General features: G+C 36.7%; 1 protein-coding gene across 1 annotated transcript in view; it reads right to left on the bottom strand.

Annotated features, from left to right (window-relative positions):
- Nucleotides 1-566: 566 nt before the first annotated feature.
- LOC135200235 (DNA-directed RNA polymerase II subunit RPB1-like) overlaps nt 567-12,952 on the bottom strand; it is a gene marked incomplete at its 3' end in the record, with an annotated part of 87,865 nt that continues 75,479 nt past the window's right edge. The window contains 3 exon segments of the mRNA XM_064228675.1: nt 567-878; nt 6,533-7,579; nt 12,880-12,952. The exon segment at nt 12,880-12,952 is cut by the window's right edge and continues 137 nt beyond it. Coding sequence (XP_064084745.1) covers nt 567-878; nt 6,533-7,579; nt 12,880-12,952 — 1,432 coding nt within the window.

Raw genomic sequence — 12,952 nt, 5'->3', positions numbered from 1 at the left:
AGGTTTGTCTGCGTATGAACAAAATAGTTATGGCGCCATAACATACATAACAAGAGGCACTATTTTTGCTTATCAGCACTCTGCACGAATGTATTTCTAGCAAACATAGTTACCTTTTCAGCAAATATGTCCTACAGTACAGTAGGTACCCTGTATTTTTTAGTGATGTATGATTTACTCTATTCACAATTTTTTACATTATACACAACACTTTTAAGTGAACTTCCAAAGCGGGGAAGAAACTCTATTGATGATGCGGCAGTTTTGACACAAATAAGCATGGACTGGATTATAAGACTCAGATGATAAAGCCAATTACTAGGGCAACAAGGTCATTCCAAATTTTATTTTTATTCTAAAGAGCCAATCTGATGATTGAGTGAAAAAATTATTTTCTTTAAAGTTAGCATTTTCCTCTCAATTTAGAAGGATCATACCAATTTCAAAAACAAACCCTGAACACATTTAATAATTCAGCATTCTTGGTAAAAGGGAAAGCATAAGTTTAAATTACTTCTAACAAGTAATTTTGCTGCATAAAAATATTAAATAAAAATATAACTTACAATTGCCTGATGGAACCTTGTTTCAATTTCACCAATCAACCAGTTGAATGATTCTGTAGTTAACTTGTATTCCTCAGCAACTTTTTTGGTGCACAATGTAGACCTCACTAAACACTGGAAACAGAATGTGGCATTCCTGTTGGCCTGTACACTAATACGATCCTCTCCAGTCACAATGTTACATTTCACAAGCATATCTCTTACACCTTCCACCACCTTTACAGGTGATAAGTCGGTTGGAGTTCGTTTGTTAATATGAAAGATCTTCTGTACATTCCAGATCATCCTCTCTAAGTTGCATGGCAACACCACCTAGAAGAAAAATATATCAATACCACCTAGAAGAAAAATATATAATTTTAAATTGAAAATATAAAAAACTCCTGAAATAACTGGCAATGTACCATTTTTTCAAGCCTTGGTATAAAGCTCACTTTAGCCACCTACAAGTCAGATCTAACATATACAATAATTCCTAGTTTTAAAATACTTTTATCATCAAAAAGTAACTACCATACAAAAAAATTTATTAGGTTACAAAGGACCACTCATATTGCCAGAGTAAGCCCTAAATTTTCTTTATAAGTTTGCTGACAAAATTACCAAAATTCTAAAGTAATTTACATTTTTCTTAACATAAAAACCAATGCTTTCACATATGGAGTACTTGTGCTTGGCACAATTTGGCTGCTACTGAATTGTCTCTAAACACAAAATTCTATCAATAGGCCTATGGTCAAGTGTAACTTTAGACAGCCTGACTCTGCCATTATGTAAACCAGCACATCTGCAGCTACACTCCACCCTATACATGGAGTGGTCAAAACTACTTTCGATGGTCAGAAGAGAGTAAACCTACACATATGAAAGTGTAGGTTTAATTACACTTAAGTTTGATATTTATTCCACCAAAATATGACCCTATGCTTTCATACTGGAGACTCACTTGGAAATCAGAGATCGATCTCTCGTCAAGCTGCCAGGTAGGTGTGTCCCTCACCCAATAATCAGAGGAGAGTTGACACCTCGAGAAGTGCTGGTCACAAGCCTGCATAGTATCAGAATATATGTTGCATGTAACTCACCACCACCTCCCTAACAAAGGTGACACCATTCTCCTCCTCCTTGGACGGAACTCCAACAGGAATTGATTGACATCCCTGTATCAACTGCTGGACTGCCACTACCAGTCCAAAGGGGGAGGTGTGTCAAAGCACTTGTGTGCCAAGTCCTTAGGATTGGTTGTGAAGGTTGACCTCTGCTCTCAGGACCTGGAGGATTGAATGGTTCTTCTTAAATGCTATTGAAGGTCTGATCCCCCCCCTTCTGGTTGGCAGAATGTTACTACTGTGATCAGTCTGGCATGCCCTCTTTTCCCAGTCCATACTGATGAAAAGTCTCCAACAGGCCAGTCTGTGAGGGGCTGTACACCTGAGGTAGGATCTCCAGGACCTCACCAGGCACAGTAACATCTCATCTTTTTCACCCCATACAAAGTCCTTCAGGGAGGGAGCAGAGAAACCATCAAAGCTTCAGTCTTGGGAGGTGGGATACTAGGTTTTTGCTACGAATCCTTGGTGAAATGTGAGACCAAGTGAAAACCTCCTACATGGGGGTGGAAGTCAACCTCTCATCAAGCTGCTTCTGTAACCGTACAGACCTGCTGGTCACAAGAATGCATGGGATCATGATTCTTGTATTATGTACTCGCCAACACCTTCTTGACAAAAGTGATGCTGTCCTTCTCCTTGGAAGGAGTTCCCACGGGGCTTGATGTCCCTACATCACCTGTTGGGCTGCTACTTCCAGTCGTAAAGATTGTGTTTAAGGAAGTGTGTTGTGTGCTACATCCTCAAGATAGGTCAAGACTGACTGTCTCCCAAAACCCTGCTCTCAGGACCTGGGGAACAAGAGAGGTTCTTCTTAAATACTAGTGAGGGTCTGATCACCCTGAAGTGGTATGGGAAACATCAAATCCAGGTGAAGAAACATAAGGAACAGCATGATGCATAGCCGATACAAAAGGAGCTGAAGATGCTTGGTCATCCAAAGATGGTTGGCGTCTCCTTTCTTTTGTACTGACCCTTTTCCTAAAACTTTTCCCATGGTTCCACTGACCAACCACGACAAATTGAACAAACATTAGTAATTAACTGTAAATACGTTTTCGCTTCATCTACTGCATGTTGATTGAGGATCCTTAAACACCGACATTAAGAATCTTGAACAAGGAAAACCACTCACTCCAGGGCATTTCTTTGTCTTTTGTGAGATCCTGAAGAAAGTTCTGTTGGTGAAGCAAAATTCTCCATGACCTAACAACTTACTCACACCTACCAGATCACACACACACAGGCAAAGTAAACTGACTTTAACCCTTAATTGCCGAGCCAGTATTTCCGAAAGTGTCTCCCGTATGGCGGCAGCGTTCGCGAACGAGCGCCAAAGCGGAAATTAAAAAAAAAAAAAAAAAAAAAAAAAAAAAAAAAAAAAAAAAAATCCTTAATTTTCAAGATTAAGAGCTCATATTTGGCTCCTTTTTTTGTCATTGCCTGAAGTTTAGTATGCAACAATCAGAAATGAAAAAAAAATATCATCATATATAAATATATGACAGCGCAAAAAAAAATTTCATATATAATTGTATACAAATCGTGCTGTGAGCAAAATGGTTAAAGCTAATGAATTTATTATTTTTTTGTTGTATTGTACACTAAATTGCGATGATTTTGGTATATAACAAATTGTAAAACGATCAAAGCAACACAGAGAAAATATTATCACAATATGATGCATGAATTCTGAACACGCGGACGTAAAAGAAAGTAGTTTTAAAAATTCACCATAAATCGAAATATTGTCCTAGAGACTTCCTGTTTGTTGCAAAATGAAGGTAATTAATTGAATATTACTAGACAGTAAGTGTTGTAGCTTACAATTGCAGTTTTTGATCATTTCAGTCGAGTTAAAGTTGATCGAGGGTAGATTTTTTTCTATTTATTATTATTTATATGAAAATATTTCAAAACTGATAAAAGCTACAACCATGGGTTGTTTTTTGTTGTATTCTACATGAAATTGCACACATTTTCATATATAAAACTTTATGTAATGGCTAATATAAAAAGGTGCAAACATTACGGCAATCGGGCAAAAAAAATTTCTGATTTTTTCGGAAGAGTTACTGCGCGGACGTAAAGAAAAAAATTTTTTTTTTTCATAAATTCACCATAAATAAAAATATTGTGCTAGAGACTTCCAATTTGTTGCAAAATAAAGGTAAATAATTGAATATTACTAGAATGTAATAGTTTCAGCTTACAATTGCGTTTTTTGACCATTTTTTTGGGTCAAAGGTGATGGAAGGTTGAAAATTTGGCACTTACCGTTATTTATATGAAAATATTTCAAAACTGATAAAAGTTACAACATGGGTTGTTTTTTGTTGTATTCTACATAGAATTGCGCACATTTTCATATATAAAACTTTATGTAACGGCTAATATAAAACAGTGCAAACATTACGACAATAGGACAAAAAAAAATTCTGATTTTTTCGGAAGTTACCGCGCGGATGTAAGGAAAAAGTTTTTTTCATAAATTCACCATAAATCAAAATATTGTGCTAGAGACTTTCAATTAGTTGCAAAATAAAGGTAAATGCTTGAATATTACTAGAATGTAATAGTTTTAGCTTACAATTGCGTTTTTTGACCATTTTGGTCAAGTCAAAGTTGACTTAAGGTTGAAATTTTGGCACTTATCGTTATTCATATGAAAATATTTCAAAACTGACAAAAGCTACTACCATGGGTTATTTTTAATTGTATTCTACATGAAATTGCGCACATTTTCATATATAAAACTTTATGCAACGGCTAATATAAGTTGGTGCAAACATTACGACAATCGGATGAAAAAATTTCTGATTTTTTTCAGAGGAGTTACCGCGTATATGTAAGGATAAAGTTTTTAAGAAAAATTCACTATAAATAGAAATATTGTGCTAGAGACTTCCAATTTGTTGCAAAATAAAGGTAAATGATTGAATATTACTAGAATTTAAGAGTTTTAGCTTACAATTGCATTTTTCGACCATTTCGGTCAAGTCAAAGTTGACTGAAGGTTGAAATTTTGGCACTTATCGTTAATTCATATGAAAATATTTCAAAACTGACAAAAGCTACAACCATGGGTTATTTTTAATTGTATTCTACATGAAATTGCGCACATTTCCATATATAAAACTTTATGTAATGGCTAATATAAGTTGGTGCAAACATTATGACAATCGTACAAAAAAATTTCTGATTTTTTCGGAAGTTACCGCGCGGACATAAGAAAAGTTTTTTTTCATAAATTCACCATAAATCGAAATATTGTGCTAGAGACTTCCAATTTGTTGTAAAATGAAGTTAAATGATTGAATATTACTAGAATATATGAGTTTTAGCTTACAATTGCATTTTTCTACCATTTCGGTAGAGTCAAAGTTGACCGAAGGTTGAAATTTTGGCACATCATTATTTATATGAAAATATTTTAACTGATAAAAGCTACATACATGGGTTGTTTTTTTGTTGTATTCTACATGAAATTGTGCACATTTTTATATATGAAACTCTATGTAACAGCTAATATTAAATTGTGCAAAAATTATGTCAAAGTGACGAAATAATTTCCGAGATGTGTTGCTGATGCTTTTTAGTGCGAGAAGAAAGAAATTTGCGCTTGTGTGCCTGGGTAACAATTGTAAACAAAACAACAGCTTGATCCGTGAACTCCCAGCATCCCTCAAGGTGCGTGATACATAAGTTTTTGCCAAATAGGCCTATAACTATTTTTCTGTGAATTTAAAAAAAACTTTTTGGCGTCGATGTTTCATACGTCAATTCAGCACTCAGACAATTTTCGTTGACGTTTAATACGTCCAATCGGCGTTTAAGGGTTAAAGAGATAGAAAGTAATCACGTCTCTCTTAAAGGCATCAAGAAAGTAACTGATAAGCTCACAGGATACCCAGGGCATTGTGGGAACTACCAAATACCTGGTGAGCAGGTACAGATACCAAGTCAATGAATCACACAAGTTTTTTTTTATCAATTTTACTGGATTTCCAGCTGGCACCTAGAATATTATCCTATTGTTAAGACTGAAGGTTTGTTTCGTATATGAACAAATAACTTAAAAAGAAAGTTGTTTGAACAAATAATCGAAGGCACAGAAGCTGAATGCGGTGCCAATGTGTTTATTATGGAGCAGAGTTAGTTTGAGTGGTGAAAAAACTGTAAAAGGCAATTGTCACTAGATAAGTATTTTACTGTAACAAAAAGAAGTGATTTGCAAATCGAGTAGAAGTGAAAGAAATGGGAGAATAATCATGCCAGCCTAGACCCCTGTCTTCCTTCTCCTCTCCATTCTATTGTCTCACTCAGTGCACCAAAGTGGCTCAAGTAACTTTTTTTTTTTTTTTTAATGACTGTATTGCATTTGATTGTTTTCATATTCTATCATTATGTTAAATTTACTGTGAAATAACATTTTATTTTCTTATGAGAGAGAGAGAGAGAGAGAGAGAGAGAGAGAATACACACAAAAATGTGGTCTTGTTTATATAATATTTTTCTATGATGTACCTATCCTGCAAGCATACCCGACAAGTAGGTAGAACTACCACCATTGCCCCATTGTGTTAGTCTAAACTATACAGTACTGTATTGTATGCATACTTAGAAGTATTCCAATATATATTACAGATATATCCCTGAAAACTGAATATATAGTTCTAAAATATTGCTATGGGATATCCGTTATTTTATACTTAACTGATAAACACCATATGCAAAGACAGTTGCTAGTATTGTGATAATCAAAATACTATTAAGAAATAATGAAGGTTGATGACCAACAAGAAAGCAACTTAAGTTTGTTTACTTTATAATGAGTAAATAAGGATTCTTAAGTACCTTTGTATCACCCTTGGGGAAAACTTCTCTCAGACCAACTCGATCTTCTTGAAGTTGCTGCCATTCTCCTTCGAGAGTACTAATAGCTTCAGGAGAGCCGATCAACTCGCGTACCACATCTTCATTGAACAAACGTCTCAAATACCTTTCATTTGTAACATCAAATCTATATCTATCTTCAAACCGACGATTGGACAACTTGACAGTTGGCATCTTCTGGAACTCTACATATTCTCCTGCTAAACCATCCTCGCCATATCTGAGCTGAATCACCTGACTAACACTGTTCCTGACTGTCCCGTCATAGTTTACCATTACACTCTCCATAGCTTTGATCAGTCGACGCTGAATGTAGCCAGTTTCAGCAGTTTTTACAGCAGTATCAATCAAACCCTCACGACCACCCATGGCGTGAAAATAGAACTCTGAAGGGGTCAGTCCTGCAAGATATGAATTTTCCACGAAACCTCTGGACTCAGGACCATAATCATCTTTAATGAAATGAGGCAAGGTTCTCTTCCGGAAACCAAAAGGAATTCTTTTACCTTCTACATTCTGCTGACCCACACAAGCAATAACCTGAGAAATGTTAATATTGGATCCTTTTGAACCTGACACTACCATAGCCTTTAGATTGTTGTATTCTGTCAGTGACTTTTTAGCAGAACCACCAGTTTTGTCTCGAGCATCATTCAGAATACGATTTACTTGATTCTCGAAAGTCTGCCTCAATGTGTTACCTGGTGTAGGCTCAAGTTCATCATTGTGAGCTTTATGAATAACCTCTATTACATCCTCCTTAGCTTTCCGGATGGTGTCCTGAATGACTCTGTAAGTGGCAGGATCTGAAATAGTATCACCAATACCTATGCTCATACCCTCAAGCAACAGCCAATTGTTTACCACAGTTTGAATGTTACCATAAAATCTACCAGCAATTTCATGACCTAATTCCATCCAAGCAACATGCAACATAGACCCAGAAGAAGCTCCTAAAGTTTTCTTGCAAAGAATTCCAGTGACCAGTTCTCCATGTTCCACCAAAACCTGCAAAGGTAAATGCATTCATTACTGGGTAAAATTCCTCACTGTTTACAGTATTGGAGGAATAAAAATACATTGGATGAATCAAAATAAAGCTGCCAACATAAACGCTATCATGTTGCATACACCATTTCAACCCTTAAAAGTTTATAGTCACTAACATATTTGTGTAAAAAATAATACATAAAAACGGTCACCATAATGCATAAATCTTGCTGACACTGTTCAGGGTCAATAATACATTATTATAAAGGTGCCATATTTAAGGTACAAAACAAATAGTACATTTATATGTACTAATCAGAATTTATGATTAAAATTTCCCTACTTAATCTAAACATTATTCTCTTATAATATTGTACATGACATATTCAAGTATGCTTGGTGTTAAATGCTTATCAACTGAAAAGAACACAAATCCACTTATTTTTTAATTACTTCCTAGCTTCACAAACAAATTAACACAACATAAAGGGGGAATTTTCCTTTCCAGATATACTTTAAGCACATTGTGGGACATTATAATGAAAAATTACAAATTTTCTAAGACAATTTGTATTTTTCATAGCAACAAACTTGAGGTCTTAACAATAGGATAATTTTCTAGCGCCTAGCTGGATTCAGTTAAATCGCATATCAAAAGCAAAGAATCTTGTGAGAAGCCATAATACAAGCACACACACACACAGAAACACAAAGTGAAAACGGGCAATGAACCGGGTAAAAGGCCGAGAGAGGGTAACCACAACTTTCACCCATGTGGTTGACAAAAAAAAACTGAACGCAGTGGTGTGAGTGCGTGGTCTTTGACCAGTTTTCGCCCGATATACGGACGAATTGCCAGATCTCACAAGATTCCTTGCTTTTCATTTGTGATTTAACCAGATCCAGCTAGGTGCTAGAAAATCATCCTATTATTAAGACCGAAGGTTTGTTCGTGTATGAACAATATAAATTTTCATAAATTTTATTATACTTGGCTACTTATCTGCTGTTAAAGATAGCTTATGTCACTGCACTGATTGGTGAGTCGCCATTCGAAAAAAAAAAAAATCAAATGGCTAATCCTGGATACCTGTCTAGCACACCTGTTCTCCAACAAGGTGTCTTTCAAATGTTTTGGCTCATCAGAAATCTCCTAGCAGCCCACTACATAGTGGGGAGGTTCAACATTGTCTACTTGAACAGCAGGTAAGTAACCAAATAATAAAATCTTATCATGAAAATTATATTATTTGGGATTAATCTTGCCTCCTGTTAAAGATATTGAGAACATGATGGTGGGTAGTGCATAACAGAATTGTGGGCACAATCCCTCAAGTAAAATTAAGTAAAGTTTGTCTGACGATGCCAGACATTGGCCCTCATTACCTGAAAAAACTTAAGGTTCTTCTGAAAGGCAAGACAGTTCCATGACTTGATGTGCCCTCAAGCAGAAAGGGAAGCCAGACTCACCTAATGACGAATCATAGGTCAGCTTGATAACTTCACAAAGCCAGAGAGAAACTACTAATGAAGTGTCTCTTACACTTTGGCCTAAAGGAGTGTTTCCTTTTCAAATAACACTCAGGGTGCAACAGCAACTCAACCAGGTCTTGACTAACTTAGTCTCAAAGGGAAGAAATTGCGGACTCTCAAACCCCTTGTTCAGAACTGAAGGGTTCTGAGCATTTGCTACAAACTCTGGGACAAGAGAACGAGATGCTCCCAACCCTTCCAGATGATCAATGAGATAAGATGTAGCTAAAGGAAAACATTCTTCATGGTCAGAAAAACAAGACAGAAGTTCATAGAAAGCACCAAAAGGCTACTATGTAACACAAATGAAACATCATGCTCTGGGAGAGAGAGAGAGAGAGGAGAGGACGAGAGAGAGAGACGAGAGAGAGAGAGAGAGAGAGAGACTGCTCTCCAAGACCCTTACTAACCCCCCCCCCCCCCCCCCCCCTTACAAAGGTGACCACAGAAAGGGGGATGAAAGGAGGAAAGGTCTGTCCCACTCTCCAACCCCCCTTAAATTTCTTAGCAGAGGAAAAACTGTATATCTTATCTGGATGTCTCAAGCACGGTCTACTGCGTAGCATATGTGGAGGGTTTTGCCAGACCTGAATGTTTAGCGGCAGGTACCATATCTCCCTGAGGGGGCTTAAAAGTTCCTGTGCAGGTGAACAGGAGTCCCACAAGTTCTCTCAACAAAGTTCAACTACTAAATACCTTTCCTGGGGTAAATTAGAGAGGCCAACTTAACACTGCATTATTTTGTACTGAGGGATTGTTCTCGTGAGGCACCAGGCAAGAGTAAAGTGAGAACAAAATCTCTCATTTCAGGACAAGACCCATTGGTTAGTTACTCTGTATGCCAGGTAGGTAAGAGCTCTACCACCTGACATTATTAACCTCCTAACCCTAATTCTATGATCCAAAATCAGAACAGCTCCCATGACCTAGACCATGAGGGCACCCATCCACAGGTCTAAACCAAGACACTCCTCATAACAAAACCAATGCCACGGATTCCATAGTGTTGAAGCTCAGGCCTCCTGACAGTCTCTTGTGAGAGAAGTTGTTTCTCAGTTAGCAGACTGACACATCCAACAAGCAAAACATAATCAACCAATGCATTGGGCAAGGTACAGCTAAAAGAAGTAATGAACTTGATGTACTCATCCTCAATTCAATGCTCACACGGATGAGATAGTGTTTTCTTGCTGTGGTGGCCATAGAAAGAAAGGAATGGCCATTTGAGCTTCTTTGCTGATACAATGGTTTCAAGTAATAGCTGTGCAACATCCAAACAGGAATCCTCAAATTAATGCAATCACAGATTGTATTTTATAAGGCATTTACAATACTCAACAAGATATTAGGCAGTGGCCTAAAATCTTGTTGAATTTTGAAGGAATGGCAAAGTTATGAAGAAATTTTGCCAGTTCATTTGGCTTTTACAATGCATAGAGAAAGGGGTGAAGCTTAGACACTGACAAGGAGAGTGTGCTCAATACTTGTTTAGAGGTTTAATAAATGGCTGCATATATTTTTTTGGTTAGCGTTCCCACCGCAATTTTTGCCTAACACATATAACTTTGTAGCCCCGTGACCTTAATTGGGCTGAGACAGTGATTTGAGTCAACAGATAATAGCAGAGATATGTGCATTAAAGCAATCTTGCCTTAAAACAAAGCAGATATTAGTTCAGCTGATGTGAGGAGGCATTCAGTTCAATGCTTAGTTGCCAGATTTGACGAAGGTGGCAACCATGAGATTCAGTCTCAGAAAAAGTGTCCAGGTATGTCTAAGAAGAACTCCGATCAAAGTTTGACTGTTATCAACCGTCAATTACTTCCTAATTGACACTTGAGAACAGTCAAACTTCGATTGTAAGTCTTCTTAGGAGTACCAGGGCGCTTCTTCTGAGACAGAATCTCATGGTTAAATCTGGCAACCCAGCGCTGAACTGAACGCCTCCTCACACCCAGCTGATCCGATATCTGCTTTGTTTTAGGGCCAGATTGTTTCAACGACATATCTCTGCTTTTATCTGTTGGCCGATATTAAGGTCACAGGGAGCAATAAAGTGATAAGTAGTAATCAAAATTGCGGTAGGAGCGCGAACCAAAAAATATATACAAGCTCTTATTAAATCTCCAAACACATGACTGAGGACTGTTTCCTGGTCAGTGTCCAAGTTCCACCCCTTTCTCTAAATGATGTAAGCAACCTAATGGCACTGACAAAATTTCTTCCCAACTTTTCCGTTCCTTCAAAATTCGATGATATTAGGCTGCTTGATGCTATGTGGCCTAGTATCTTGTTGAGTACTGTATATATATGTACTATTGATGGTTTCAACACTCTTCACTATGGGAAGGATTGTGACCCCTTTTACGAAAGATCGAAATGATAAAAGATCCCTTCTGCATTCACTACTGACCAATTTGGTTGTTATAAAAACCTATGAAATGGAGATCTTCAAACTCAATCCCTTCTCCACCTAATGTTATTTCATCCTTTTGAGGTATTCTACTCTCATTACTTCTGTTTTTCTATGATTTACCAGAAGCCCCTTCCCTATGTGAAGGACTCTAGTGAGCAACCTCTATAAATCTTTTGGTTTTGCTGATTAAACCAGTAATTTTTCTTTTAAGCCTTTCAATCTTCCACCATTGCTCCAATCTAAACCTTTTCCATCTTCAATCAGTTTTTTTTTTTTCTTAATAAAATTCATGAGAGGGCAGGCAGTAAAGGTGACAACTGTTTAACATTCACATGTAGTACCCATTTTAAAGCAAATTCACTGGTCAGAACTCCACTAGCATTAACATTGCACCTACTTCAATTAGTTTTACACATGAACAAGAATATTACTGTGAAACTCGACCTCCCCTAATGCAAGACTATGGATGCTGTCAAAAGCCTTCTTGTAATTAAAGTTCATCAGAAGGGAATCTTTAAATTTCATTCACTGTTCCATAATACACAAACATATATATCTGATCTTTGCATATGTGCATAGTATTAACATGTTATTCAATTAATAGGACATGATCTTTGCATATGTGCATAGTATTAACATGTTATTCAATTAATAGGACATCTGTTTTTACGTAACAATTTTGATTGCAACTTCTTGTAACATAAAGGAAACTTGTATTTACACTTTCTTCTTTGGCAATTATTTATTAAACAAGAAGAAAATTCCAAGGGATCATGAAAGACTATGGCAAACTCGGGTTGACAAAAAGTGCAAAACAGATTACAGGTGTTTTTTATTCACCTTCTATGGTTACTTCGTCTTTTTTGCTCACATTACACCATTGTATTTGTTAAATACTTAGTCTACACGAGTACCATGACAGCTGTCTGAAGTGAGAAATTCTGCTTTCTAATACCCCATATTCATAGTTATAAAGGGATTTTTAGCGGTTCTCTGGTATTATAACAATATTTTACCTTAGAAATAGTGCTAAAGGAACGTATTTCACGGAGCGACATGGCCAAGCCCAGAAATACAAATTTACCATAGGATTACTGCAGGGTTAGGCTAAGGTTTGGGGGACTTGCCAAGTTCCACAAAGTTGCATTCTAATTTGGGAAGTTTACTCTACAATCAGATTTCAGAGAAATTTGTAAAAATTGCTAAATATCACTCATGTTTTAGCATGGTGATGTCACATTAATCTGGTTTAAACATTTGTAGAATTCTACACATTCACTTCAAGGTAAAATTGATATTATTAGTGAATGCCTTGGCTACAAAGCACAATACACAACATTCACCAAAAGAAGGAAATTTGTCTTTATACCTTTGTGTCTCCAGGAGATATCCATTTGTAAGGTCCATCATCTTCATCATCAGGATGCGTGGAATGTGTCTTG

Source organism: Macrobrachium nipponense, chromosome 26 (assembly GCF_015104395.2).
Source record: "Macrobrachium nipponense isolate FS-2020 chromosome 26, ASM1510439v2, whole genome shotgun sequence".
In the NCBI taxonomy this organism is placed as follows: domain Eukaryota; kingdom Metazoa; phylum Arthropoda; class Malacostraca; order Decapoda; family Palaemonidae; genus Macrobrachium; species Macrobrachium nipponense.
The sequence above is the reverse complement of the archived record's forward strand: the minus strand, read 5'-3'. Positions and strand labels throughout refer to the sequence as shown.